Source organism: Pinus tabuliformis, chromosome 5_2 (assembly GCF_031772625.1).
Source record: "Pinus tabuliformis cultivar Carrire ecotype Pingquan chromosome 5_2, CPIR1, whole genome shotgun sequence".
Taxonomy (NCBI): domain Eukaryota; kingdom Viridiplantae; phylum Streptophyta; class Pinopsida; order Pinales; family Pinaceae; genus Pinus; species Pinus tabuliformis.
Genome location: NC_142306.1, coordinates 573574370 through 573602251, shown reverse-complemented (window position 1 = coordinate 573602251; position 27882 = coordinate 573574370). Strand labels below are relative to the sequence as shown.

At 40.3% G+C, this 27882-nt stretch overlaps 1 protein-coding gene across 1 annotated transcript in view; it reads left to right on the top strand.

Annotated features, from left to right (window-relative positions):
* LOC149160278 (ABC transporter I family member 10-like) overlaps positions 1-27882 on the top strand; it is a 165946-nt gene that overhangs the window by 21417 nt on the left and 116647 nt on the right. Inside the window, exon 3 of the mRNA XM_089436681.1 lies at positions 11881-11967. Coding sequence (XP_089292807.1) covers positions 11881-11967 — 87 coding nt within the window. The remainder of the gene's footprint in view (positions 1-11880; positions 11968-27882) is intronic.

The following is a 27882-nucleotide window of genomic DNA, read 5'->3' as shown; positions in this document are numbered from 1 at the left end:
ATCAACATCAATCAACAATGCGCAACAATAAAGATAGCGCACCAGCTAAGGAGCTGGATTCGTCCTCCCCCCCTCGTATATTGAATCCCATGTGTCTGACACGATTCTCGAGGGACACGTGTCCGATTTGTGGCTCAAGCGTGTCCTAACACGTGGGATTCGTGTGTCCAAGCGTGTCTTGATTTCGGGACACGTGTCCCTCTGGAAAAGCGTGTCGCGGGTCTTTTTAAGTCTGATTTGGGTCGCTTTCTCCTCATTCTTGTGTCTCTCTTGCTGCGGGTGTGTGGGAGTGAGTAGCAAAGGGTTTAGGAGCATTTTGGAGGTGATTCAAGTAGCAGGTAAGTGCATTTTACTTCCATTTTTTTTTTCCATTTTTGCTATAGCCGTTTGCCTGTCCATTTTGTTTACATGCTAGTGCATTATTTCTTCGTTTTTATACAACATTCATAGCTCAATCAAAGGAAACAGGGAAGGGGCAAAAGAAAGGAAAACATGTCCCGATAGGTGATTGATCCGAGTTGACTCAACTCCCGGATTTAACCAAGATCTTTTACTTTCGTGATGTTGTTAGAATTGCATTTAAAAGAGTATAAAGGAACATATATCCATGTTGTAAGAAGAGGGAACATGACAAGAGTCAACAACATAAAACAGAAGATGTTGATAACGAAGTTCGTCCAGGATGGGACTACGTCTTCGGGCCTTGGTGTCAAGATGGTGTAGGCCGCTGTATTAAGTGCTTGAAAGAGTGATGATGTACATGCATGTGTTTTTCCTATCATACAAGGAATATGCCCTCATGTAGGAGTGGCTCGATGTTGTGCTGCAGGAACTCTCATTCAAAAAAGGACTCCTAGCAACATGACATAATTTCACGCATGTTAATAATGAGCATCCCACTAACATGGCATCAAAGAGATCTCAATTCAAACGTACATGACGACACATGAGTATCCTGTCAACATGGCAACAAAGGGATCTCAATCACAACATGATAATAAGTACATCTCACATCAAGAACAAAACAAGATCCCACATCAAACATCAAACAGGGATCTATACAACGCAATGCATCTCAAGCAAAGAGACAAAGAAGTACACGATCACACTGCATATACCTTACATCAAGGAGTTATTTGAAGAAGAGGATGATAAACTGTTGGATCTGGCTTCCCCATCAATCTCGTGGTGTCGAATCTCATGGAAATGACCACTCGCACATTGAATGCTAACACCTGCACTCCACTTTGAAAAGTGGCTGAAAAATAGTATGATCAAATGGAAAATCTGATTACACCATTAGATTCGTGGCGTCGAATAGTGTAAAATCGACTGTCAAATTTCTAAATTCTGACAAAGTGAAAATCTAGGGCTACAAGAATATTTTAGATTCCCCCTAGATTCCTCAAAGATTCCCTCCTCCGGGTCATCTGAAGATCTGCTGCTCAGATCAAAATTCTGTCTACGCCATCAGGTTCCTTGCGAAATTCTGAGAAGAATGAGTATGAAGTTGGCTGCATTTTGACTCTGGCGAATTTTAGCCTCCAAGGAATCTGGAAGATTCCCTCAAGATTCTTGAAGATTCTCCTTCGCTGGGAATCTGCAAATCTGCTGCTCAAAAGGCGAATCCGACCTCACCATAGCGTTCACTGTGAAACTCTGAGAAAATTGACTGTAAACTTGATTACATTATGATAAAATGTTTTTTTATCTCCTCATGGAATCTTGAAGATTCTTTGCAAAAATTCGGTCTCAAAAAACGTGCCATCATTCTGCCTCCTAGAACTGTGTCATGGTTCCACCTATAAAAAATCCGCCACTCGTGGTTTCGCCACACCATTCTGCATTCTGTCGTTCGGCCTCATGTTCCCCATTCTACCTCCGTTCTCCCCACAAAATGAATTCGAAGGTTTATTTAATGTAATGCTGGCGGATTTAACAAGAAAATAGGTTTGGCGCATTGGCAAAATTGGGGAGGTCGGGGGATCAAATCCCGCCTCTCCCAAATTCGGCGCGCGGTTAGTTTTGGCGTAACTTCTTTATTATTTTAAACATGGCTTGTTGCATTAAACGGGGGCGGAGTTAATGCGGTGTATTAAATGGTATGATCATTGTGTGATATGTGAGCGAAGTTTTATTAATGGGTGCTGTTGTACTAAAAATGGGCGGAGTGTTTGGTGTGAGGGTGCCCGGGAGGCGGGCCGGCCACACCAGCCGGGCGGGTTCAAGCCTCGTCACCCTCGGTTCGACATTTGTCAAGCAGGGTGGGTGTGGGCCGGGTCCACTGGAGGTGGCTCGCCCAACACTCCATTGAATATATATAAAGGTTTGGGTAATGGGAGGGTTCGGCAGGGTCATGGCCGCCGACCCTATTTTTAATATGATTTTGTTATGTGGTTGGGCCGACGAGGGTCATGGCCTGTCGGCCCTTTTTAATAAAAAAATGTTTTTTTTTTTTTATGATATGGTTTTGGGTCCGACGGGGGTGGCGGGGGTCATGGCCCACCACCTATTTTAATATATTTTTTTGATTTTTCATAATAATGTCCTTTTGTTATGTCTAATATAAGGGATATTAGACAAATTAAGTATCTAACAAATTCGCCTGCTCCTGGGGAGCCAGATTCCCTGTCCAGGATTCGATCAATTTGTAGGACACTTAAACTTGGCCCACATGGCTACTTTGACCAAAACTTTGACTGGCTCTTTCTCCCTCATACAAGCTTGGATTTGAATGTCGTTCGCACTGTTGGAATCAGGGTGATGAGCACTTCGATCTGGTGCTGGTTTGGGAGCGTTCTGACCATTTTGAATTGTGATCCTTTCTGAGTCCTCTGGGACTTCTGCCTATGTCTGGAGCCACTTAGATCAATCCTCCCCACTGAGGAGCTTTTGGTCCTCCAAAAGCATGAAAATAATCTGCCACTTCTTTGTACCCTGCCTGCACTTGTAAGTATTTGATATGTCACCCTTCCTTCTCCTTCACCTTTGTCCTTTGAAGCCATAAGCGATGAGTTGATACCTGCAACCTCTGCAAAGCTGTAGTACAATTCTGCAAATTACACGTTGAATTTACATGACCCACTAATGACCCAAGCATCCCATACTTTCCACGAGTTTATAACACATACTCGGTGGTTCAGTTTACATCAAAATGGAAACAATACCCTAGCTACGAAAACAAGGCCAACATATCATTGTTGCTTCAACAAGTGATGGAAAACACATCATCACTACAACACATGATTTACAAAAATAAGGCCAAACACTATTTTTGTTTTGACAAGTGATGGAAACACAACATCACTTTCAGAGTGTAAAATGCAACACAAAATAAGACCAGACATCATTGTTGCTTAACAAGTGATGGAAAACACATCATCACTTTTACATTTTAAAATGCAACACATGATTGGAAAAAAAATAAGACCATGACATTCTATCACGCCTAGAAGAACCATTTCTCACTTATCAATGTGAATGGGTCGCTTCCTCGTGGCGCATTCGCTGGTTGAACAACCGTTTCATCTGGTTCATGCACCGACACTTTGTCTTTAAGGCGTTGCTCTGGATGGAGCCTCCAACAAGTGGCTCTTTGATGGCCACCTCTGTTGCAATGACTGCAATACATCTTCTTCCTCCAGATCTGCTTAACATGTTTCTTTACCTGCTGTTGAGAGGGTCTTTCATGCCTCCTCCTTTTGTGTGCTGCTATTCTTTTCTAGCACTCAACAAATGTATGGTTATGTAATCCACAAAAGGTACATGTTTTTCGATGCCTTGATTTATGTCCATCATTAACAACATGATTATAATTGAAATGAACATTCGAATATCGAGACTGGTTATACCTTTCCTTGTTGCCTCTAGTGTCATTATGGCGATGAGAGCTTGCCTCAGCTCTTTCCCTGCAATGGGCACTGCCATGGGATGATGGTGATGTGTTCCCATCATTCTCTTTCCTCGACGATTTCAACGATGTCTCGGAAGAATTTGACACCTTCGAGCATTCTCCTTCGTTGTATCCCAAGCCTGCAAATCGAGGTCTTTGCACAACCTCCAATGGTTGAGTTATGCCTTGGTTATTAACACCAAGTTCTTCCTTCTTGTACCTCATCTTGGTAAGGAGCCTCATGTTTGCCCCTGTAATTGGTATCTCCACATTTCCAACATAAATCATACTATGTGAAGATGAAACTGAAGGGTATTCAACATCTTTACCTCCACTATTGATTTGGAAAGAACTGATGAGGGCTTCTCATCATCTGTTGTTGGTGGTTCGCTGGTTGTCTTGGCGCATTCCCCGACTTCCGTCCCGACATACCCAAATCCTGCCTGACGGGGTAATTCCTCTACTTTGATGGGGTTGACATTGCCTTGGCCTTTAATGCCCAAGCCTTTCCCTTCACACCCCATTTTCTTCAACAGTTTGGAGCCAATTCCCGTGGTTTGATTTTCAAAAACAGCGAAATCATCATCAGGAAACATACATGAAGACGGAGAATTACTTTTTACCTCACATGGGTCACGCTGTAGCTTTTTCAAGGCCTCGTCCTTAGCTTGCAGCTGGCGTAGCAAACTTTTTTTTCCTCTTTTTCTTCTTGTAGGAGCATCTTCAATTCAACGTTCTCTGTTTGAGGACTCTAGTTGTTGTGCTTCAGTTCTTCCAGGGCCTCTTCTGTGGCTCGCAACTGAAGCTGCACTCACTGCTTTTCCTCTGTCTCTTTTTGTAGAGCTTCATACATTATTTCCACCTTTTGGGAAATTCTGAGCATGGTCTTGTACATCGCTTTGTCATCCTCCATCGTTGCACGTTCCATTGTTCACGCTCGCAATTCACATCCACGCAAAGACCGCTTTGATACCAAACTTGATCCGAGTTGACTCAACTCCCGGATTTAACCAAGATATTTTACTTTCGTGATGTTGTTAGAATTGCATTTAAAAGAGCATAAAGGAACATATATGCATGCTGTAAAGAAGAGGGAACATGACAAGAGTCAGCAACATAAAATAGAAGACATTGATAACGAAGTTCGTCTAGGAGGGACTACGTCTCCGGGCCCCGGAGTCAAGATGGTGTAGGCCGCTGCATTAAGCACTGGAAAGAGTGATGATGTACATGCATGTGTTTTCTCTATCATACAAGGAATATGCCCTCACGCAGGAGTGGCTCCAAGAGATGTTCCACTGCAGGAACTCTCATTCAAAAAAGGACTCCTATCAACATGACATGATTTCACGTATGTTAATAATGAGCATCCCACCAAATGGCATCAAAGGGATCTCAATTCAAACATACATGACGACACATGAGTATCCCATCAACATGGCGACAAAGGGATCTCAATCACAACATGACAAGAAGTACAGCTCACATCAAGAACAAAACAAGATCCCACATCAAACATCAAATAGGGATCTATACAACACAATGCATCTCAAGCAAAGAAACAAAGAAGTACATGATCACACTACAGATACCTCACATCAAGGAGTTATCTGAAGAAGAGGATGATAAATTGCTGGATTTGGCTGGACCATCAATCTCGTGGCGTCGAATCTCATGGAAATGACCGCTCGCACATTGAATGCTGACACCTGCGCTCCACTTTGAAAAGTGGCCGAAAAATAGTATGATCAAATGGAAACTCTGATTACACCACCAGATTCGTGGTGTCAAATAGTGTAAAATCGACTGTCAAATTTCTGAATTCTGAAAAAGTGAAAATCTGGGGCTACAGGGATCTTTTACATTCCCCTCGATTCTTCAGATTCCCTCCTTCGGGGCATTTGAAGATCTGTTGCTCAGATCAAAATTCTGTCTGCGCCATCATGTTCCTTGCGAAATTCTGAGAAGAATGAGTATGAAGTTCATTGCATTCTGACTTTGGCGAATTTCAGCGTCCAAGGAATCTGGAAGATTCCCTCGAGATGCTTGAAGATTCTCCTCCGCTGGGAATCTGCAAATCTGCTGCTCAAAAGGCGAATCCAACCTCACCATAACATTCCCTGCGAAAATCTGAGAAAATTGATTGTAAACTTGATTACCTTCTAATAAAATGAATTTTTACATCCTCATGGAATCTTTAAGATTCTCTGCAAAAATTTTGTCTCGAAAAAGTGCCATCATTCTGCATCCTGGAACTGTGTCATGGTTTTGCTTGTCAAAAATCCACCACTTGTGGTTCTGCCACACCGTTTTGCATTTTGCCGTTCGGCCTCACATTCCCCGTTCTACCTCCGTTCTCCCCGCAAAATGAATTCGAAGGTTTATTTAATGTAATGCTGGCGGATTTAACAAGAAAACAGGTTTGGCGCATTGGCAAAATTGGCAATTTGTTAAGGGGAGGTTGGGGGATCAAATCCCACCTCTCCCAAATTCAGCGCGTAGTTAGTTTTGGCGTAACTTCTTTATTATTTTAAACATGGCTTGTTGCATTAAACGGGGTGGAGTTAATGTGTTGTGTATTAAATGGCATGACCGTTGTGTGATATGTGAGCGGAGTTTTATTAATGGGTGCTGTTGTACTAAAAATAGGCGGAGTGTTTGGTGTGAGGGTGCTCGGGTGGTGGGCCGGCCACACCGGCCGGGCGGGTTCAAGCCCCGCCACCCTTGGTTCAACATTTGTCAAGCGGGGTGGGTGTGGGCCAGGTCCACTGGAGGTGGCCCGCCCAACACTCCATCGAATATATATAAAGGTTTGAGTAATGGAGGGTTCGACGGGGTCATGGCTGTCGACCTTATTTTTAATATGATTTTGTTATGCGGTTGGGTCGGCGGGGGTCATGACCTGTCAGCCCTTTTTAATAAAAAAATGTTTTTTTTTTAATGATATGGTTTTGGGTCCGACAGGGGTGGGCGAGGGTCATGGCCCGCCACCTATTTTAATATTTTTTTTGATTTATCATAATAATGTCCTTTTGCTAAAATTTGTTTAATATAAGGGATATTAGACAAATTAAGTATCCAACAAATTCGCCCGCTCTTGGGGAGCCAGATTCCTTGTCCAGGATTCGGTCAATTTGTTGGACACTTAAACCTGGCCCACACAACAACTTTGACCAAAGCTTTGACTGGCTCTTTCTCCCTCATACGTGCTCGGATTTGAGTGCCGTTCGCACCGTTGAAATCAGGGCGACGAGCACTTTGATCTAGTGCTGGTTTGGGAGCGTTCTGACCACTTTGAAGTTTGACCCTTTCTGAGTCCTTTGGGAGTTCTGCCAGTGTTTGGAGCCACCTGGATTAGTGATGCCCCTCCTGTTCCAGTTTCATTAGGGTCTGCAAGTGTTCCCTCTGTTGGAAGTGGGGCTGCAACAACAACTTCAAATGTTTAGGGCAAAATAAATTTAGAAAGACAACAGTCTCAAGAAAGTAAATATTCCTTGTGAAAGTATGTCATAAGAGATGGCTTAATGAGAAAACTGCAGTTTCTTATATTTCTCCTATTGGATCATTGATGAATCTGTTACGATTGTATTTGTAATATACTAATATGCATGCCATATTGTTGCAACTTACAAATTTACAATGTAGAATCTAGATCTATGTCTGAATTTGTATCATGAATGAGAATTTGTGTAATATGAAATTATAAATATATAATGTGTCCTACGTGTCCTTTTTCAGGGGGTCTACGTGCCCCGTATCAAACATTTGAATTTGTGTGTCCTGCGTGTCTCGTGTCCCCGTGTCAGGTGACTTAGTACACCAGATATTTTTTGGTGGAAACCCTTCCAAGGGAAAAACCACCGAATGCTTTTTAATATTTGTCTTCAATAATTTACATCAATTAAGAAGTTCCAACTTTCAAGATTTTTAGCTCCAACTGAAGGAGGCTCCAAACCCCCAAATATACAGCCTCCAACTTGAAGGATGCTCCAACACCCTGATTTACCAGCTCCAACTTGAAGGATGCTCCAACGCTCTCGTTTACAGGCTCAAATTTGAAGGATGCTCCAACACCCTGTTTACCAACTCTGACTGGAAGGACGCTCCAATGCCCTGTGCAAGGTCCAACCTGCGCTAGCACCACCTTGCTGCCCTGAAGTGTTGTTAGGCTTGGCCTTGCACCACCTTGCCACCTTGCTCAACAAGCTGCCACTTGCCCTTAAGGCTCCAACCTTTAGCTCACCATGATGGACCATGTTTCACAATTTTCAGACTACGTCCACCTATGCTCGATATCAATACAAAAGGAATTGAAATTTGAAATACAATCTTTGCTGCTTCTGCTTAGTATGTATATCAAGAGCAAACCCAGCAGCTTCAGTGCTCATCTCTATAATGGTCATTAGCATGGATATTAGCCAAGTGCCCTGTCCTCTCATCAATGCCTACATACATCAGCCTATGCATAAAATCTCTGCTCAACAAATCTCTGCATCCCTGCTTAACTCATCCTAATGTCTCTGCTCAAAACACATCAGCCTGTCATCAAACATATAGCACTGTAAACCATAGTGCTTATCAGCTGCCTACACAAGCCAGTAATACTGCTCAACAATTCCTGCCAAATCCTGACTCAACAATAACACTCCATTAATACTTTCTTTCTGCAATACAATCTGGAAGTTTGTCCTCAATACATATCTTGGACTACAAACAAACACATTCTCTGCTGCAAACCCTAGCTTGCCAATTCAGCATCATTCTTTCACTGGCCACACTAATGCATCTCTAATCGGCCATACTCCAACATTTGTCAATCCTGGTAGGTTACATCTTCGGTTCACTTACCTCTGATCCTTAGATTAATTATGTCACATGAATACTTGGTTCAGCACAGTGGCTTCAAGCCCTAGTATATCTGGCATACTTTCTGCTGCATACAAACCCTGGCAGCACCTCACTTTCTGCTTCACTTCTCTGACTCAATACGTGTTCATGTCAACACACTATCTTTCACATTATCAAAAATGGACTTTCAACTCTGACATCAATGGAACACTGTCATCTCTAATCATCAGAATATATCTCTAGGCACTCAGTCATGGAAATTCTAGCACACCTTAGAAGCAGCATATATAGATATATTCTCACTCGAAGTCAATAGCTTCTTATGGCAATAAATGCATCTTAACTTTGCTACATACATCAAGACTTATACAGCCACATCTTAATATTGCAAACAGTCAGCTCGATAATAACAATCAGAACGAAGTGGTTCTCGTAAATCACAGGCCATTCAAATCTAGCCGAAAAATGGATATCGGTCCAGCCTTAAAGATGCCCAAAAGATGCGGATAAATCTCAACTGATATACCTTAATTCTGTTACAAATAACTTGAGAAGCACCACAGAAGTCCACAGAAATTTACAAATTGATGCCAAGATGCCTTTTGAACAGAACCAAAGAGCCCAATTCACTTGCAGACCAGTCTTTAAATGCTCAACTGTTTGGTTCAGATATTATATTTTAGATTTGCCTTTAAACAATGAAAGCACCAGCAAAATAACCAAGAATGCTCCAGTGATGCTACAAGAATAAACTTCAAAACAGGCTTAGTGATATTCAAATATGCTTCAGAACCAGTCTTGGAATAGTCACGGATTACAACAGGGGTTTGATGACTGTATTTAGATTCATAAAATACTGCAAAACATTTTTTATGGAGGGCCTTATGTTAGTCAAATCCAGGCTGATACAGTCCTTGATCTTTCAATGCATAGGGCTGGATATTTCTGTAAATATGGCTGGGTTTTATCTTGTCAAAAATCTCCAACAGTCTTTAGCTAAATCTCCTCAAAAAGATACTTCACATTGGTTAGATCATACCCATTTCTACCTTAAATGCAGAGATCCGAAACAGTCTTCAGGGGGTCCATAATAGATCAAATCTGAGCAATACAATTAAGCCCACGAAAATTACTTCAAGCTGCTTCAAGTTGACTTCTTCTTGAGATGCGAATTACAGCAGCAGAATGGTGGGTTTCAGATCTTCCTCCGAGAAGGCTGAATGTGTCAAAAAGCTGCCACAGAGATGTGCCCTGAGAGGGTCAAAACACCATGCTTCAGAACTTGTGCAAAGAGGTCCAATTGATACTCTGAGAGGGCCGAGACAGGCTGCTCAAAAATAACAGAGACAGACCAAGATTTGGCACAGAATTTTAATTGATCAGCTCCTGTGCTTCCAGCGAATAATCTTGATCAGAAGGCAAGAAACAAGTGCCAATGCCACTGTAATTTGGCCAACCCTAAAGATAAATCTTTCCTCCAGAGGGCTGAATATTTATCTCTGAAATAACTCGCAGAAAGGTATATCAGATCAGCACATAAGATCATTTTACTCGAGAACAAAGGTGTCTTCTATATATAAAGGTCGAGGTGCCTTTAGGAGGGGCAGGTCGAATTGAATCTGAGGGGGAAAATCAATTTCGAATGTTGTTTATTTTGGAGCCAACTTGGAGGGAAAGTTGTATTGATTTTGAATTTTAAGTTTCAACTTTGGAGGCAAAAACCCCAAGGTCTTTAAGGCCGACTTTAGTCAAAATATTTGATAATAAAATTCTCTTTTGACCTTGACTAGGATAGGCAAATTTTAATTTATTTTTCTTAGATAAACAAAAATTGCTTGTAGCACCGTTTGGGGTTCCTTCACCACTCAATAGGGTTTTGACATTTAAGAAGCCATATCTCCTCAACCGAGAGGAGTTACAAGATGTGCCATATATCGTTAGAATCAGCATGATGAAGAGCATCAATTGGTGAAGGTCTCCAAAGAAAATTAATTGATTTGCATCCTCAAAATCCTCAACAAGTGCGGGGCTTCTAGGGCTTCTTGTCCTTTGGAGCTTCCAATCGATGCAAACCAGATAGATATTAAGAGCATTCAAGAACCGATGTTGGCATCAATGACAACAACATTCAACATTGGCATCCCTAGAACTGCCTGCAGTGATAAAAGAAAAGGTCGGGCAAGAGGAGAGTAATCATTAATAATATTTGAGATCCAAGCTATTCATATTAATTACTTGTGATGGAATTGTTTCCCAACCACAACCCTAGCCTGGCCATAAACCATGTTAAACACCAAGTTACCCTCAAGAAAATGACAAACCTGTTCCACTATACTGGTTAGATATTGTATATCATGATATTGCGTTAGTCCTCTAAGAGAGCATTATTCTCTCTATCTTCATTATAATTTGTGATTCTGTGCATAGTGATTCTATAATTGAATATAGTGTTGGGCATGGCAAAAGATCTATTTCGTGTCATGAATATGTAGGTAGATTGAAGAAGGAATAAGTATGTGCATTTTGACAGACATAAGGCAAATCATGGCCATGCAAGGTGTTGGTGTAATTACTTTTATATAATAAAAATGTCTTGGAATGTATGAAACATATTGAGAGAAGGAATTGAATGCTAAGCAGTTGATTTTAGAAAGTGAAAGTCGAGATGATGTGTTTTCAAGATTTTTGCAAATTTAAGAAAGAACTCATTGGAGCTTCTTTATGAAACATAACAATCAGAACTGCACAGTGTAGAAATGTTCCAATCCACCCTCCTGTAAAATATGCTTAGAACTCAAAAAAATTAGGGGCAAAAACCTTTAATTAATGTTTGATTTAGATGCCATCATTTGAAATTCATTCTTTCCCAAAAATAGAACAGTAAAATATATATGCTGATGCATTAGTTTGAGATATTGGTTTGTAGTTTAGAACATCTGCATTACTATTGGATGAAATGAGAAGATTCTATTTGTTAGGAATATAGAATTATCGAGTGACATATTTTTGCAAAACAGATGCTTCTGTAGGAGGCTATCTAGTGTGAATTGATGAAGTTTGATGTTTTTATAATAGCAGTTAGAACTTAGAAGCTTTCTCTGCACATTTGTCTTAATAATCATTTTTTGGGTAACTGACAGGCTTTGGCTGGGCTTATAAAGCCAACCAGTGGAATCACATGTGTACAAAAGCCGAGGAGTTTTGTCTTCCAAAATCCAGATCACCAGGTTTTCTTCCATTTCACATACTTCAAATTATCTTCTCTACAAAGTAATCAACTTTAAATTACCTGTAACAATCAAAGAAATTCATACCTGTATTTATCTGCATAAAAGCACTCTGAAATTTACAACACTATCACAAACAGTTCAACTTGCAGCAACATTAGTTTCCCAACAAATCAGTAGAGATTTCAATTGGTGTTCTTATGTTTTCTGAGCTACTCTTATATCATAAAAACACTATTAGTGTTTGGACTTCATATTTTGCTTGATCCAACAAATGGTTGCTTTGTGCTTGTACTGGGTTCACCTGTTGAGCTTGCCTTCTCATATGTATTGTCATCAGTCATCTGCTAAGATCCTCAATTTTTTGTGCAGCTCAAGATGGTGTCCCAAGTTTCCTCAACTCTTCACAGCTACCTACAATTAACTTCTCATACAGCTTGCTGCAAAACCAATTGCCGAGCATAAAAATGTACATGAAACGAGATAACCTAGTAATGTGGAGGAACATATTCTCATTAATATGTTTCATATTGTACAGAAAATTCCTTCTCTCATATCAGATCTATCTCGCCTGTTCTTACACTTCCTCATCTATCTTTTCCTCTTTTGTGTATCTTCCATTGTACTTTCTATCCTATCTATTTATCTAATTAACTCTTCACATTCTAGGTGTTCTAACAATTGGGTCTATCTTTTCATCTACTCTTGTTGCTTCAGTTCTGGTACCTTAATATGTTCATCTTTTGTCTTTTGCATTGTTTCTGCCCTGCTCAGTTTTGTGCACCTTTCATCAGACTCTATCTTCATTGTTGTTCTCCCATTCTTCAATGCTTGTGGACTACATTGACATCTGTTGAAAAATGTAGCTTGTGTGGGAATTTTTTGTGCAGGTTCAGTGTGAAGGTGCAGGAAGTGGTCCGAGATATTTCTTTAGTAACTAAGAAAATGTGGGATTTAATTCCATCATGTAATTTCACTTGAAAAAAAAAGGTGAAAGTCTAATGTTCTGAAGTCAAGAATTTATAGGAATCTAAATGAAATGTTCTAAAGTTCAAGAACATTAGTGACTTAGATTAGGACTTAATCTTAGCCATACATCTCATGATTGAGACAGTGACAACTAGGATTGAGGAGATTAGTTCTCTTTTCTCAACGCATAAATAGGACAAGAAAGGAGAGGCATCTTTTAGGAGTTGGTATTATTCCCTTCTAGCTCAAGTTAGCTAACTATTTTATATTTTGATGATGTCTTGCTTGTTCCAGGTCTCAGAATGAACTTGCCTTCAGTTTTGGTTATGGAGGGAAGAGGATTCTCAGTTGATTTCAGGAACCAACACGTCCTCATCAGATTGAAGGAATATAGCCCAGATACATCACAAATAATAAGGGTTTGAGAGGGTAATCTTTACAGGTTTCCAGGTGAACCTGTTCGAGCCCTTGTTTATAATAGTGACAAGTTGTGCAATATGTGGTACAAGAGGATGGTGCACCTACATGCTTATATGGAGATAGTCATAGGTCATCTAGAGTTAAATATTGAGCAATATGGAGTATGCAAAGGGTGTATGCTTGGCAATCATGCCAAGGTCGCTTTCATTTAATGAGCATAGGTCTAAGGGCATTCTAAACATGGTCCATTCAGATGTTTGTGGATCGATGTTAGTAGCATCAATTTCAAGAAGCATGTACCTCCTAAAGACCAAGGATGAAGTCTTTAGTAAGTTTCAAGAGTTCGAAACTCTAGCTGAAATCTAGACACGGAAGAGGATCAGAGTCTTGAGATTGAACAATGGGGGTGAGTATACCTCCAAGGATTTTAAGGGTTTCTGCAAGGAGGCAGGAATCAAGAGGGAGTTGACTACTTCATACAACCCACAATAGAATGGGGTTGTAGAGTGAAATAATCGATCCATCATAGGAGTTGCTAAGGCCATGATTCATGATCTTGTTGATGTTTGTGGACCGATGTTAGTAGTGTTGTAACATTGTTTTGTATTTTACATTTACGTGTCAAAAAAGAAAAGAAAGAATAAAAAAATAAAAAATATATATAAAGAAAAAGAAAATGAAAAATAAAAAGGGATAAAAAAATGAATATGAGAAAAATGACAAAAAAATCAGAAGGAAATGAATCCCTAGAAAAATAAAGTTAGTGAGCAAATTGAAATGCCACTTTAATTCCAAAAAATATAAATTATATTAAGGTTTAAAAACCTTAGTATTATGCTTTACTCAATTATTGTTTTATATGTATTTGATAAAGTTATAATACAACAAAATATTTTGTCGTTTGTAAATAAACAACGCGCTGAAACCAACGGCGTTGATTTTCTCCACCCAGATCTACGATGTACAAGGCATTTCGCCCTCCCCCCAACGCTCCCGACAGTTAACATGAAGGGGGGGGGGAGCGAAAAATAGTTTCTCCCAAACTACCGACGAAGACGTGGCAGCCGCTGGGCTATTTTGGGGGGTCACCTCCCAAATCTGCTTACTGCCGGCACCGCACTCGAAATACCACCTCCACTCTCCCGACAATGACTCTTCCATCCGCCGCTCGCCTCCCGCTATGTGTCTTCCCCTTGGCCACTCCTTCCCCGCCATGCAACCATTACCCCTCGTCGCTCTTCTTTTTCCACCTGTGTTGCCACGTCACATACTAGTTAACGTTCAAAAATCTGCCGCGAAATCTTTTATGAATGTTATCTTATTAAATTCCTGCACCTATATATGCGTTTGCTAATAAAACCTCCTGCTCTGCAGACGTTAATACTACCGTTATTAAACCAATTCAATTGTTATAAAATCTTTTGATGACAACAATTCTTTTCCTTTTGCTCGCCATTAATCTTGCAGGAGAAAAGAAAAACTGCCAGCCTTCAACAACAATCTTCCTGCGCACAATCAACAGTTTCTACGGGTAATCCTGTTCCTCGGAATTCTTCTGTCAGGCTTTTCTCTAACATTATTTTTCTATATACCCTCTTGTACTTTCATGATGTCAAATCGTAAGGGAAAGGGAAAAGCTACAAAATGAAATCCACTCATTCCCCTAGTGCCAAACTTTGACAAGGCTCCCTTAATAGATACCCTATACAAAATTGCAGAAACCTTGTCTGAATTTGATCTCTACGAGCTCCATAATTGGGCAAAACAAAAGTACCTGGATAAAAGTGATGAGTTAAGTGTCTGGGAATCCTTTCTCCCGCAATTTGTCTTCCCCCAGACTCACTTCTTTCTTGAGTTTTATGTCTAGTGCCACCTTAGATACTTGCCGAGTGAAAGGGCTGTCATTTCTAAGAATAATGAAGTCATTTTTCTTATCTCCCTTGAAAGTGTCTGCAAAGCCTTGCAAATTGAATATCAAGCCTCCCATCATCCTTTTTTCTGCTGATACTGTAATTGAAATATATAACAAACTGACATTCCCTCAAAGAGCCCAGATTTTTGAGTATTTTCTTCCTGAAAATGCTGAATTACCTAGGACCAGTCCACCATATCCAGCGTCAATTTTCCTTGAAATGTCAAAGCAGGTGATTTGTAATTTTGTATGGTAACCCAACTGCTCGGATACCATAATAATCAATGGGTAGATGAGATAGTGTTAGTGTTAAGTTTTGTAGATGTTCTATGCTAAGAGCAATTTCACTTTCCTCACAGCAATCATCCAAGTAGTTAAGCAAAATGCAGATAGAACATATAAGCAGATCTTACAGAAGACAAATCAGAAACAAGAAAAATGTGTGTGTTCGTTTCGGCGGTCAACAGGATGCTTCAACCAGCAAAGTCTCCTTTGGTCAGCCAGCCCAGATGTGTCACAAGATCCCTCCAACTAGTAGATGAGTCAACCCAAGTCAATTCTACAAAAATCAACGCTGTCCTGAAAAGTCAACGCAGGGGCAGCAAGCTAAAAGTCAACGCAGCAGCAAAACGGTCAACCCTTTGACCTCGATTTTTGTGCCAGATAGTACGGCCTTCAAAAATCGAACTTTCCACCAATTTTCAGCTTGATTGGACCAAGCGTTGACCAAAGTCAACGCTGGTCAAACTTTCTGCGAAACCCTAGCAGCAGAAAATCCGTACGGTCTGTCCTCTTCGTCCTTCCCACGTGTGGCTGAAATTTGTCCTCCAGGTAGCGTACTCTCTAAGATGAGAGAGGAAGATGTGAGTTGAGTTGTCTTGAAATTCTCTCCAACTTTTCCTGTATATATATCCATCAATGAGGGTGTGTGACACATCTGTTGGGCATGTGAGCCTACATTACAAAACTGGCTGACCTTGCACATATAATTTATTAAGAATAATAAATTCACAATATAAGTTCTGCTCATCGGATTGAGACTATTTTTATATGGATTTTACACCTCTCAGTAAGAGGAATCCAACAAAAATATTAGCCTCTTAATCTGAGCATCAGAACATGGAGTTTGGACCTAGTTGTCCAAATTTAACACTCCCTCTCAACTAGGGAGAACTCCATTTATTAGTGCAATCAACATCGTGAGTCATCCCGCCGAAACTTGCTTTGCTGGCTTCTTTATTTCAGAACAGAAGTGGGTTAGTCACAAAGACATCATTCCCCGACTGACATAGTCAGTCCAGAGGTCCCAGACCTCACAAATCTTGATCCCAGATCAAGTGGTTGGACCATGCCATCCTAGATAGAGAGTACGGCAATCTCTGATGCGTCCATCAGTCTTTGCTAATAGTCTCTAGCTTTTCCACACCTCATTGGCCAAATGAGAGGTACTTCCCATGAGCCTTGAACTCAATGGGTAGGATGCATACGGGGCACAGATAAATGAGTGGCGAACCAGCTCAATAATCACAAGGGTGGGGCAAAAGCATTATGAGTGCTTATAGCTCCGAGAAGCTATCCCCAAAGCCCCCCAGAGCTCCCAGAGCTCATCGTCCAACAGGACCCACATCATAGGGTCTTTCCACGACACCAAGACTCTCACGGAAGGTTAGGAACTTGACCTTCCCCAGGGGCTTAGTGAGAATATCCGCGACCTGCTCATCAGTTCCTATATGATCGAGCCTTACGGCGCCTCGCTGTACCATATCCCGGATAAAGTGGTACCTGATATCAATATGCTTGGATCGGTCGTGGAACACAGGATTCTCAGTCATACGAATCCCACTTTGATTATCACAGAGTATTACAGTGGTATCTAGCACATGTTGGAACAGCTCACTAAAGAGCTTCCTCAACCAAACTGCTTCACAACAGGCCATACTAGCAGCAATGTATTCGGCCTCCGCGGTGCTCAAAGCCACCGACTTCTGCTTCCTGCTCATCCATGAGATCGAAGCAGAACCAAGATTGAAACAGCATCCAGATGTGCTCTTACGATCCACCACACTGCCAGCCCAATCGACATCAGTATATCCCCGGAGTATCACACTCCCGGCAGTGTATCTCAGCCCATGGTTTATCGTGCCCCGAAGATATCTCAAAAGATTCTTGGCACCAACCCAGTGAAAATGATGAGGCTCAACCATCTGTTGACTCAAAGTATTCACTGCAAAACATATGTCCGGACGGGTGTTCACTAAGAACATCAAAGCTCCTATGAGTTGACGATACTCAGTAGGATTGGCCAAGATAGGCCCTGCAGCGCTGCCACTCAACTTCTTAAAGTTGAGTTCCATTGGTGTCGACACGGACTTACAGTCCACCATCCCAAATCTTTCCAGAAGCTTCACAATATATTTTCCTTGAGAAAGGAAAATCTCTCCAGGTCTCTGCCAGACCTCCAGGCCTAGGAAATAGTGCATTAGTCCTAGGTCTTTCATCTCGAACTCAGCAGCAAGCTCCCTCTTACATTGATGAATGAGAGGGTCATCACCTGTCAGGAAGAGGTCGTCCACATACAGCACTAGAATGAGAGGCTTTCCTTCCACAACCTTAAAGTAAAGGTTTGGATCAGCATTGCTTCGAGTGAAGCCCAGCTTCATCAAGTAACTATCCATCCTCTCATACCAAGCTCTGGGTGCTTGCTTTAACCCATAGAGGGCTTTCTTCAACCTGCAGACATAAGTGTCTCGATCTTGAACTTCAAATCCCAGAGGTTGTTCTACATACACCTCTTCCTTTATTGCATCATGCAGAAAAGCGGTCTTGACATCCATCTGATGAAGACTCCATCCTTGCGTAGCAGCAAGGGCTATGATGGATCGGATGGTGGTATATCGTGCCACAGGTGCAAATATATCGTCATAGTCAATTCCTTCCTTTTGAGAGAAGCCACGGGCAACAAATCTTGCCTTAAACTTTTCAACACTCCCATCAGGTCCATGTTTAATCTTGTAGAGCCATTTAGAGGTGACAACAGATTTGTCCTTTGGTCTCGGGACCACATCCCAGACATCATTCTTCATAATAGCCTCATATTCTTCATGAATAGCATCCTTCCAGACTTGATGCTTGATGGCTTCCTCAAAAGATCCAGGTTCAGATTGTATAATAGAACTCATGGCAGCTAGATACCCTTGGTATCTACACGGCTTCTTGCTTTCTCGGAATGTCCCCCTTGGGGCAGCATGACCCTTAGCATCTTCGAGGGTGTCCCTGAGCCATGATGGCCTCTTTCCTAGAGAAGGGGAAGGATCAATAGGGTCCATTGGCCCTTCAACATCAGGCATAGTCTCATCCTGGGGTTCTTCCAGATTTCCAGGTCTTTCTTCATGATTTTCTTCAGATCTAGGAAGATCTACTACTTTCTTCAGGGAAGCATCTTCGTCAAAAAGTGACATCATGGCTTATCTCTACTTCCCTTTGACCAGGTACATAGACTCTATATGCCTTAGAAGTCTCACTGTAGCCCACAAACATTCCTTTCTTTCCAGTAGCATCCAGCTTACTTCCCTTTTCTTTCGGCACATGAAAATAGACAGGACATCCAAAAATTCTAAAATGTGAGACATCAGGTTTCTTACCAGAGAAAACCTCTTCGGGAGTTTTGGAGTCCAAAGCGGAATGAGGGCATCAGTTTTGAATGTACACAGCAGTATTTGCAGCTTCTCCCCACAGAAACTTTGGAAGACCCTGGTCACATAGCATGGCACGGGCAGCTTCCACAATAGTCCTATTCTTGCGTTCAGCAACACCATTCTGCTCAGGAGTATATGCAGTGGTAGTCTCCCTCTTAATGCCAGCTTCTCTGCAAAAGTCTTTGAACTCATTTGACTCATATTCAGTGCCATTGTCAGTCCTCAAAATCTTGATCTTCTTTCCGGTCATATTTTCCACCAAGGCTTTAAAGGTACGGAACCACATGAAAGCCTCATCCTTCTTCTTCAAGAAGTATATCCAGGTTTTGCGAGAGAAGTCATCAGTAAATGTCATATAGTAAGAACATCCCCCTAGGGATGTTACAGGCAACATACCGGAAAGATCAGAATGGATCAGTTGCAATATCTCAGATGTCTTTGTGACACTTGAGGGGAAAGGTCCCCTTGAATGTTTTCCTTCAGCACAGCCCTTACATACACCTTCATGATTATTTCCAAAATCAGGCATCCCTGTCACCACCTTCCTTGCTTCGGGAAGAGCCTTGTAATGAGGGTGTCCAAATCTTCGGTGCCATAGTTCGGTTTGACGGATAGTATCACAAGTCATAGCTCCCAACGGACTCCCTCCAACCTGGTAGAGTGTACCAACTCTAAAACCAATTGAGATAGCTTCCTTGAAGCTCTTCTTCCACATGAGTACCTTTCCATCAGAGAAAGTTACATTGAATCCTTTGTCTTCCATGGCAGATACAGACACAAGGTTCTTCTTCAATTTGGGTACATAGAGTACATCTTTGTAGATGGAGGACTTGTGAAAATTGAAATATCACTGCTAGGCATAACTGTCATGAGAGTAAGTGACACTACAATAAGTGCAGAAGATCACTGTCAGAAAACTATGTCATATTGTCATGTTTCACTACAGAAGATGGGGTCTGATAATAAGCCCACTTGACCACCCTTAAGCTCTTCCATATATCCATTTTTAAGACTCCAAAGCATCTGCCTTGTAACAGCCCTTGTTGTCCCTCTCAAGGGACTATACTTGGAGCTACTTACAGCCCATTATACCAGAATTGCAAACTGTCTAATCTGGACCATAATATCTGGCAAATTCATCATTATAAAAGACAAGCACATACCTGTGATAGACGTCATATTTCTGTCCACAAATACATTTCGACCAATGCACAGACCCTGAAATTTCGGCCCTGGTTAGGGCTTTCTGTGGCTGCTACGACAGCCCTACTATACAGCCTTCAAACTTCTTTAATTACTGCGTTGATGGTCAAGGGTACTGCGGCCTTCTTCCTGCTCCTTGTTGGGCCTCTCGGCCCTCTCAAAACAGACTTTTGTCCCATTGTAAAACTCAAAATCACTCAGCGGCCTGTGCATAGAGAATAACCCTTGTCTTTATGCCCAGAACTCCTCTTTACAAGCTCGGCTAGCCTCCTTCCTTACTCGGCCAATCAGATCATAAACAAAAGACACAGAAATACTCCTCTTCGCACTTTGGCCAGAGCTCTTAAGCCTGCGGATACCTCTCCATCACTACGACTTGACTCTTCATGACTGCAGCCTCATGTCCTTATGACTGCGGCTTCCTTTACTGCCTAAACATATCCTCTACAGTACTGCGTTGTATATCTTTCCGTTACAACGTGTATATCATTGATAGCGTATATAATCCTTTATGTACAGCGACACAAAGGCATCCATTGACATCGATGATGATTGCTATAGATAGAGTTTGTCTTCACCTCAGCTCCGATACCATGTTAAGTTTTGTAGATGTTCTATGCTAAGAGCAATTTCACTTTCCTCACAGCAATCATACAAGTAGTTAAGCAAAATGCAGATAGAACATATAAGCAGATCTTACAGAAGACAAATCAGAAACAAGAAAAATGTGTGTGTTCGTTTCGGCGGTCAACAGGATGCTTCAACCAGCAAAGTCTCCTTTGGTCAGCCAGCCCAGATGTGTCACAAGATCCCTCCAACTAGTAGATGAGTCAACCCAAGTCAATTCTACAAAAGTCAACGCTGTCCTGAAAAGTCAACGCAGGGGCAGCAAGCTAAAAGTCAACGCAGCAGCAAAACGGTCAACCCTTTGACCTCGATTTTTGTGCCAGATAGTACGGCCTTCAAAAATCGAACTTTCCACCAATTTTCAGCTTGATTGGACCAAGCGTTGACCAAAGTCAACGCTGGTCAAACTTTCTGCGAAACCCTAGCAGCAGAAACCCTAGCAGCAGAAAATCCGTACGGTCTGTCCTCTTCGTCCTTCTCACGTGTGGTTGAAATTCGTCCTCCAGGTAGTGTACTCTCTAAGATGAGAGAGGAAGATGTGAGTTGAGTTGTCTTGAAATTCTCTCCAACTTTTCCTGTATATATATCCATCAATGAGGGTGTGTGACACATCTGTTGGGCATGTGAGCCTACATTACAAAACTGGCTGACCTTGCACATATAATTTATTAAGAATAATAAATTCACAATATAAGTTCTGCTCATCGGATTAAGACTATTTTTATATGGATTTTACACCTCTCAGTAAGAGGAATCCAACAAAAATATTAGCCTCTTAATCTGAGCATCAGAACATGGAGTTTGGACCTAGTTGTCCAAATTTAACAGTTAGGATTTCTATCTACTTTTGCAGTTGGCAAGCAACTCTCCCTCCTTTTCAATTACAGTCAATTTTTGGCCAATTCAATCCATGACCAGTTTGTCAATTTTAAATCAGAAGGTGTCTTTAAGTATCAGTCAGTCCTAGTTTACCTTATGCTATTTTACCAGTCAGACAAATTTAAATTCCCTTTACAGAAGACAAATAGCGAAGGTAACCCCTGGTTAGTCATTCACTGGACTTCTCTGGTTAGAAATAACTCAGAGGAGTACTCTTACACTGATTATGTTGATAAATTTCTATATACCTCACTATGTTTGCTAAGCAATGATGTAATCCCAAGAATCTCTCCAGAGATAAAGAAATTTTTACACTTAACAAAGAAAGCCAAAGTTGGAGACTGGTATTTATACCAGAACTACACTGAGATTAGAGTTTATGGATCAAAATTGCCTCCTTACAAGTTGTCAGTTTTTGTACCTATTAGGATCTTTGCATTGGAATACTCTAGGCAAATGTTAAATATGGATGAAGTGCATTTTGTCTCTTATAAGAAGAAAGCACAATTCAAGCTGAAAACTCACATAGGGCCCTTCATCATCAACACCAGAGCTGCAGCAAAGGAAATAGAAGCAATCTTGAGTCAAATGAAGTTCAAACTCAGTTTTTCTTGGTCTTATGATCCTCAGGGCATCATTTCCAAGCTTAGATTGGAACATAAAAGTACTCCCTATGCACACACATCAAGGCCTGAGATTGAACAATATGCCAATTAGGAAGAATGGACAGAAGGTACTTTACAGGAAGCTGAAGAACAACTGGTCAGCCAATCATCCATGCAGACACCTATTTCTAAAGAAAAGATATTCAAAAGGGATAGAGAAGATATGTCCCCAACTAACTCTGAAGCTGCACAATTTCTTGTTTTCAAAAGGAAAAAGACCAAGGACCATAATAATACTTGGAAGCCAATCCTCAAGTGATCACCATTCAATATGAAACTGTAGATGAAGGAGACACAGAGCAACTAGCCACAATGATTTTATCAGGGACTCCTATCATTCCTTCTACTCAAGTAGAAGAAATAGTACAATCACCTACTGTAGAAGCAACAATCCAATCTCCAGTATCATCCAGTTCACAGGTTTCTACTCAACAGAGTATCTTTTCGAGATATAAAGAAATAAAATTAAAGAATGAAGCTTTGAAGGCCTCCACCTACTCTGAATTTTGGAAACAGACAATTAAGGCTCAACACAGACTACTTTCTGCATTTGATTTAGAAAAGGGACAATTCCAGATGGCCTTCATGGAACCTCTAGTGCTAGCTCCCAGGAGTGCTAAAGACTATAAAGCCTCCATCTTTTCAATTGATACCAAGAAAATACATGAAATCGATCAAATCGATTTACATAAACAAATAGGGGTGTTGATCTTTTCATCACTCGCTAGTTCAACAATGACTGTTTCCAAATTACAATCATCTTTAAATAACATGAATTCTCAGCTGAAAATTGAAAAGATGTCATCATTTGCTAAGGATAACAGAATCAAATCCCTGGAAGATTTGATTATAAAACTAGGACATGATCCTAAGGATATCAAAGCAGCAGAAGAGCTCATCAAAAACAAGGAAGCAAACATTCAGGCATTGAGGAAGCAATTGAAGCTACCCTCCACAGAGCATCCTCAAGCTAAAGAGGTTGCCAATATAGAAATAGAGAAAGAAAAACTCTTTACTATAGTGGTGGAGCAAAATGCACAAATTCAAAAGATGGAGCAGAGCATGGAAGTGCTGCTGAAAGAAAAAGAACAGTGGGAAGCAACAAGAGTATCTACATCAGGCACAAACACAGTGGCAGAAACTTCAGCAAGGCCTATAGTTTCAGAATCTACAGAAGAGCTTACTAGAGCTCTAGATGAATTATCAGCAGTTCAGTTAGAAAAAGAAAATTTGTCAGCAAAATTGGCTAAGATGGAAGAAAGTAAACTTAAAACTGACAATGCATATTTGTCAGAACTTCAGAACCATCTACAAAAGTATGAAGACCAGTCCTTTGTTATTCAAATGTTAGCAGAGGCTAAGAACAACATTTGGCAAAATATAAATGCCAACATAACAGACATGTGGCCTTCAATACAAATCATTTTTGAACAGGAAGAACTTGTGCACAAAGTTAAGGCAACAATAGAAAATACAAAGGTAGATTTGGAGCACAGGCCAGAAGAAGCACAAAAGATCATCAAGCTGTTGAATTCCAAAACCAAGGAGGAACTAGAAGACTTGAACATTCCAGATAGAACAACAACAGTCATGGAAGTTAAGAGGATCTTGACCAAGAAGAATTTGATGATACAGTTGGAAAATAAATGCAAAGATCTTGAGTTGCAAGTCAAAAGGTTCAACAAAAAATTTACATTGCTGCAGGAAAAAGGCTTGCCTACTCTCAGGAATTCTAATGGCCAATTGATCCCATTAGAAAATTATCAAGAACAACTGTGCAACATAGGTGCTGATACTTCCAAATTTGCAAAAGCCAGAGGAATTATCAGTGGGGAAGCATTCATACAGGGAATTCAGTTTGATTTAAATATCTAGCACGAGGTCCACCACCTTTTTGTAAATAAACCAACTTTTGACACTTACACAGAGGTGGATGAAAGGTTCAGAAATATGGTTAGCTTTTCTATCCCAAGTGAAGAAAGGTGGGACCAGTTCCTAGAATTGATCGAGTGAAGAATAACTAAAGGAACAACATTTCCAGCAAAGTAGTAATAGTCATCACTAGACTCCTAGATAGCCTCAATGAAGCAACAAACTTTCAATAGATTTTCCTATTTTTCCTACATATCTAAAATATCTGTGTTTTTAAATACTTAGAATAGAGACTTAGAAATGGTTGAACCATTGTGATAGACTTTGAGCAGACTTGTATCCTTCGAAGTTATTTATGAAATAATAAAAGGATTCTCGATTCATTTCAAAATAGCTTGTGTCCTTGTAAGTTCTTCTTTGTTATTATTTTTCACTTTGTTTAATCTGCATATGCTTGAAGTTTGTGGGAATTCTTGGTATGATAATATTGATTTTCATTTATTTGAAATCCCCCTTGAAGTTATAATTCTTTACAAAGATTAGTTAATTAAATTGTCTGTTTGATTTAACTCCTCTACATCACTAAATTGTCATCTTCCCTTAAGTTTCAAACATATATTATTTGGCTGTAAAAGTATTTTACACGCATCCACTATATATGATTGGTTAAATAATTTGTTTGATGTTTAACAAATCATATAGTTTCTAAAGTTTCAACCTTGCATATCTCATCAAAGCTAAATTACTATTAGAGGTGAAGAATCAACCCTTCTAATAAATCATAAGTAATTAAGAAATTGCACCTGTTTAAACAATTTAGAGCTTTGGTCATCCAAAAACTTTAAAAACCAACAAAACATTATAGATGCTCTGGCATAATTCCTGACCTAGAATTATCTTCAGATGTACAAGTAGCATCAATTTCAAGAAGCATGTACCTCCTAAAGACCAAGGATGAAGTCTTTAGTAAGTTTCAAGAGTTTGAAGCTCTAGTTGAAATCTAGACAGGGAAGAAGATTAGAGTTTTGAGATCGAACAATGGGGGTGAGTATACCTCCAAGGATTTTAAGGGTTTCTGCGAGGAGGCAGGAATCAAGAGTGAGTTGACTACTTCATACAACCCCACAATAGATGGGGTTGTAGAGTGAAATAATCGATCCATCATAGGATTTGCTAAGGCCATGATTCATGATTAGGACATGTTGATGTTTCTTTGAGTAGAGGCATGCGACATGACGATTTACATCCAAAACTAGTGCTCTCATAGGATGTTTGAGGACAAGACACTAGAGGAGGTGTTGATTGGTGTGAAACCATAGGTGATCCATTTCTGCATCTTTCACTGTGCAGTGTATGTCCATGTATTGGTAGACTTAAGTTGGAACCCTTTAGTAGGAAGGGTTTGTGAGTTATAGTGAGACTTCAAAGTCTTATAGGATATATATCAGTGTTACACTTTTCGTGATAATATTGGAATTATCACAATATCTTCGCCAAAACACAACTCGACACTAATATGGTTGGTGTTTATCATGATAAATTCTCCTTTTGAAATTCAGTTGATATTTAGTGTTTATCATGAGTCGAATGAAATTATCATCCTGCTTCTTTTCAGCCTTCCTTAAGTCAAATTTTGGTTTTAAATTCTTATTTTGCCATAGTTGCTAAGGGGGATTGAGCTTTGAGAATATTGTGCCCATTTTGTTTTCATTGTCGTCAACTAAGCATTCATGGAGTGGGGATTTACTCCAATCTACCATATCCATATTCCAAGGTATGCAAAAAAAATTGTGCCTTCATTTTCTTCGTATTTCGAGATTTAGTATAGGGCTTGCAATAGCCATTATATATATTAGTGTTGCAAACATTGCGAAAAGCTCACGATAACATTACCACATCGTGATGTTTTCCAGACATTGATTTTATTGGCTGAAGAAATCGTTGATTTTTAAGTCGTAAAGAATCGGGAAAAAATTGTAAAAATTGCGAGAAAATCACAAAAATTGTGATAAATTGCGAGTCAATTCAAAAAATCACCTTAAGTCCCTTTTCTTTTATATATTTTTTGATTTTTTTGTCTTTTTTTTGTATTTTTCTAAATTTTGCTAATGTTTGTTGATTTCCCAATTTTTATGATTTTTTTCTAGACCCTTGCAATTTTATTCCGATGTCGATTTTAACAACATTAATATGTATCTCTTCTTGTTGTTTCTTAATGGGAGATTTAACACATGTAACTATGAGATTTTAATCGCAACATTCTCTAAGTTTTTTATGGATTTGGATTTTAAATTTCCTTTGTTTCTTTTGCCCCATCGGTTTACAAATTTAATCAATGCCCTACACATTTCAAAATTCCAAAGCCATTGGACCCAATGTGAGAGTATGCTCTACCATATGGTCATAACAGAATGTGGTTGAATTTCAAGGTATGTAGTATGGAAATGCTTAGTGGAATCATGACTTGAAATATCGCTTTGCCAAAATTCTAGGGAATGAAGTAGGGATTTTCCTAACATCTACGTCAGATATTGTCCACATTACAAATCAATCAATTTTGATACGAATAGGAAGAGATATCAGAGGGAAGAATTGAGACTTGAGCTTGCAAATAAAACTGCAAGCATCTCAGGGGTGGGGGAAAGCCAATTCTTAGGCTCAGAATCCACAATTCTCAACCCTCAACACCCTCACCTTTCTTTGTGCTGAGGTCAATGCTTAGGGTACAACCTTTTATTTTGTTCATAATGAAAACAAAGGAGGTGGAGGAGGCATACAAGATTGTGGTAAAATGTTTTCTATGGAGTGACATACCATTCAACATCGCAAGGACAACCCATTCTACTATTACAAATGAAGCATCTTCCCTTCTTTCCATCTTTGAATCCCGATCTTCCTTGACATTGCTTCTTTGAACCTGCATTGTTCTTTTTTTGAGCATGAGCGGAGAATGCAGTAGGATCATTCCTATTTGAAGGCATGTCTCTCTCCATCATCCTTATCTCTTCTTGAGTACATCTAGTCAACAATTCATCAAAACCTGGAATCCTGTCATTGTTGAGGATAGTAGTGTTGAACACATGCCATTCACGAGGGAGACCTCCAAGGGAAATGAGAGTGAGCTCCCTATCAACAATAACTTCTCCAATTGAGACTTGAGCTTGCAAATAAAATTGCAAGCATCTCAGGGTGGGGGAAAGCCAATTCTTAGGCTCACAATCCACAATTCTCAGCCCCTCAACACCCTCACCTTTCTTTGTGCTGAGGTCAATGCTTAGGGTACAACCTTTTATTTTGTTGATAGTGAAAACAAAGGAGGTGGAGGAAGCAGAGAAGATTGTGGTAAATTTTTTTCTATGGAGTGACATACCATTCAACATCGTCAAGGACAACCCAATTTGCTGTTACAAATGAAGCATCTTCCCTTCCTTCCATCTTTGAATCCCGATCTTCCTTGACATTGCTTCTTTGAACCTGCATTGTTCTTTATTTTAGCATGAGCGGAGAATGCAGTAGGATCATTCCTATTTGAAGGCATGTCTCTCTCCATCATCCTTGTCTCTTCTTGAGTATATCTAGTCAACAATTCATCAAAACTCGGAATCCTGTCATTGTTGAGGATAGTAGTGTTGAACACATGCCATTCATGAGGGAGACCTCCAAGGGCAATGAG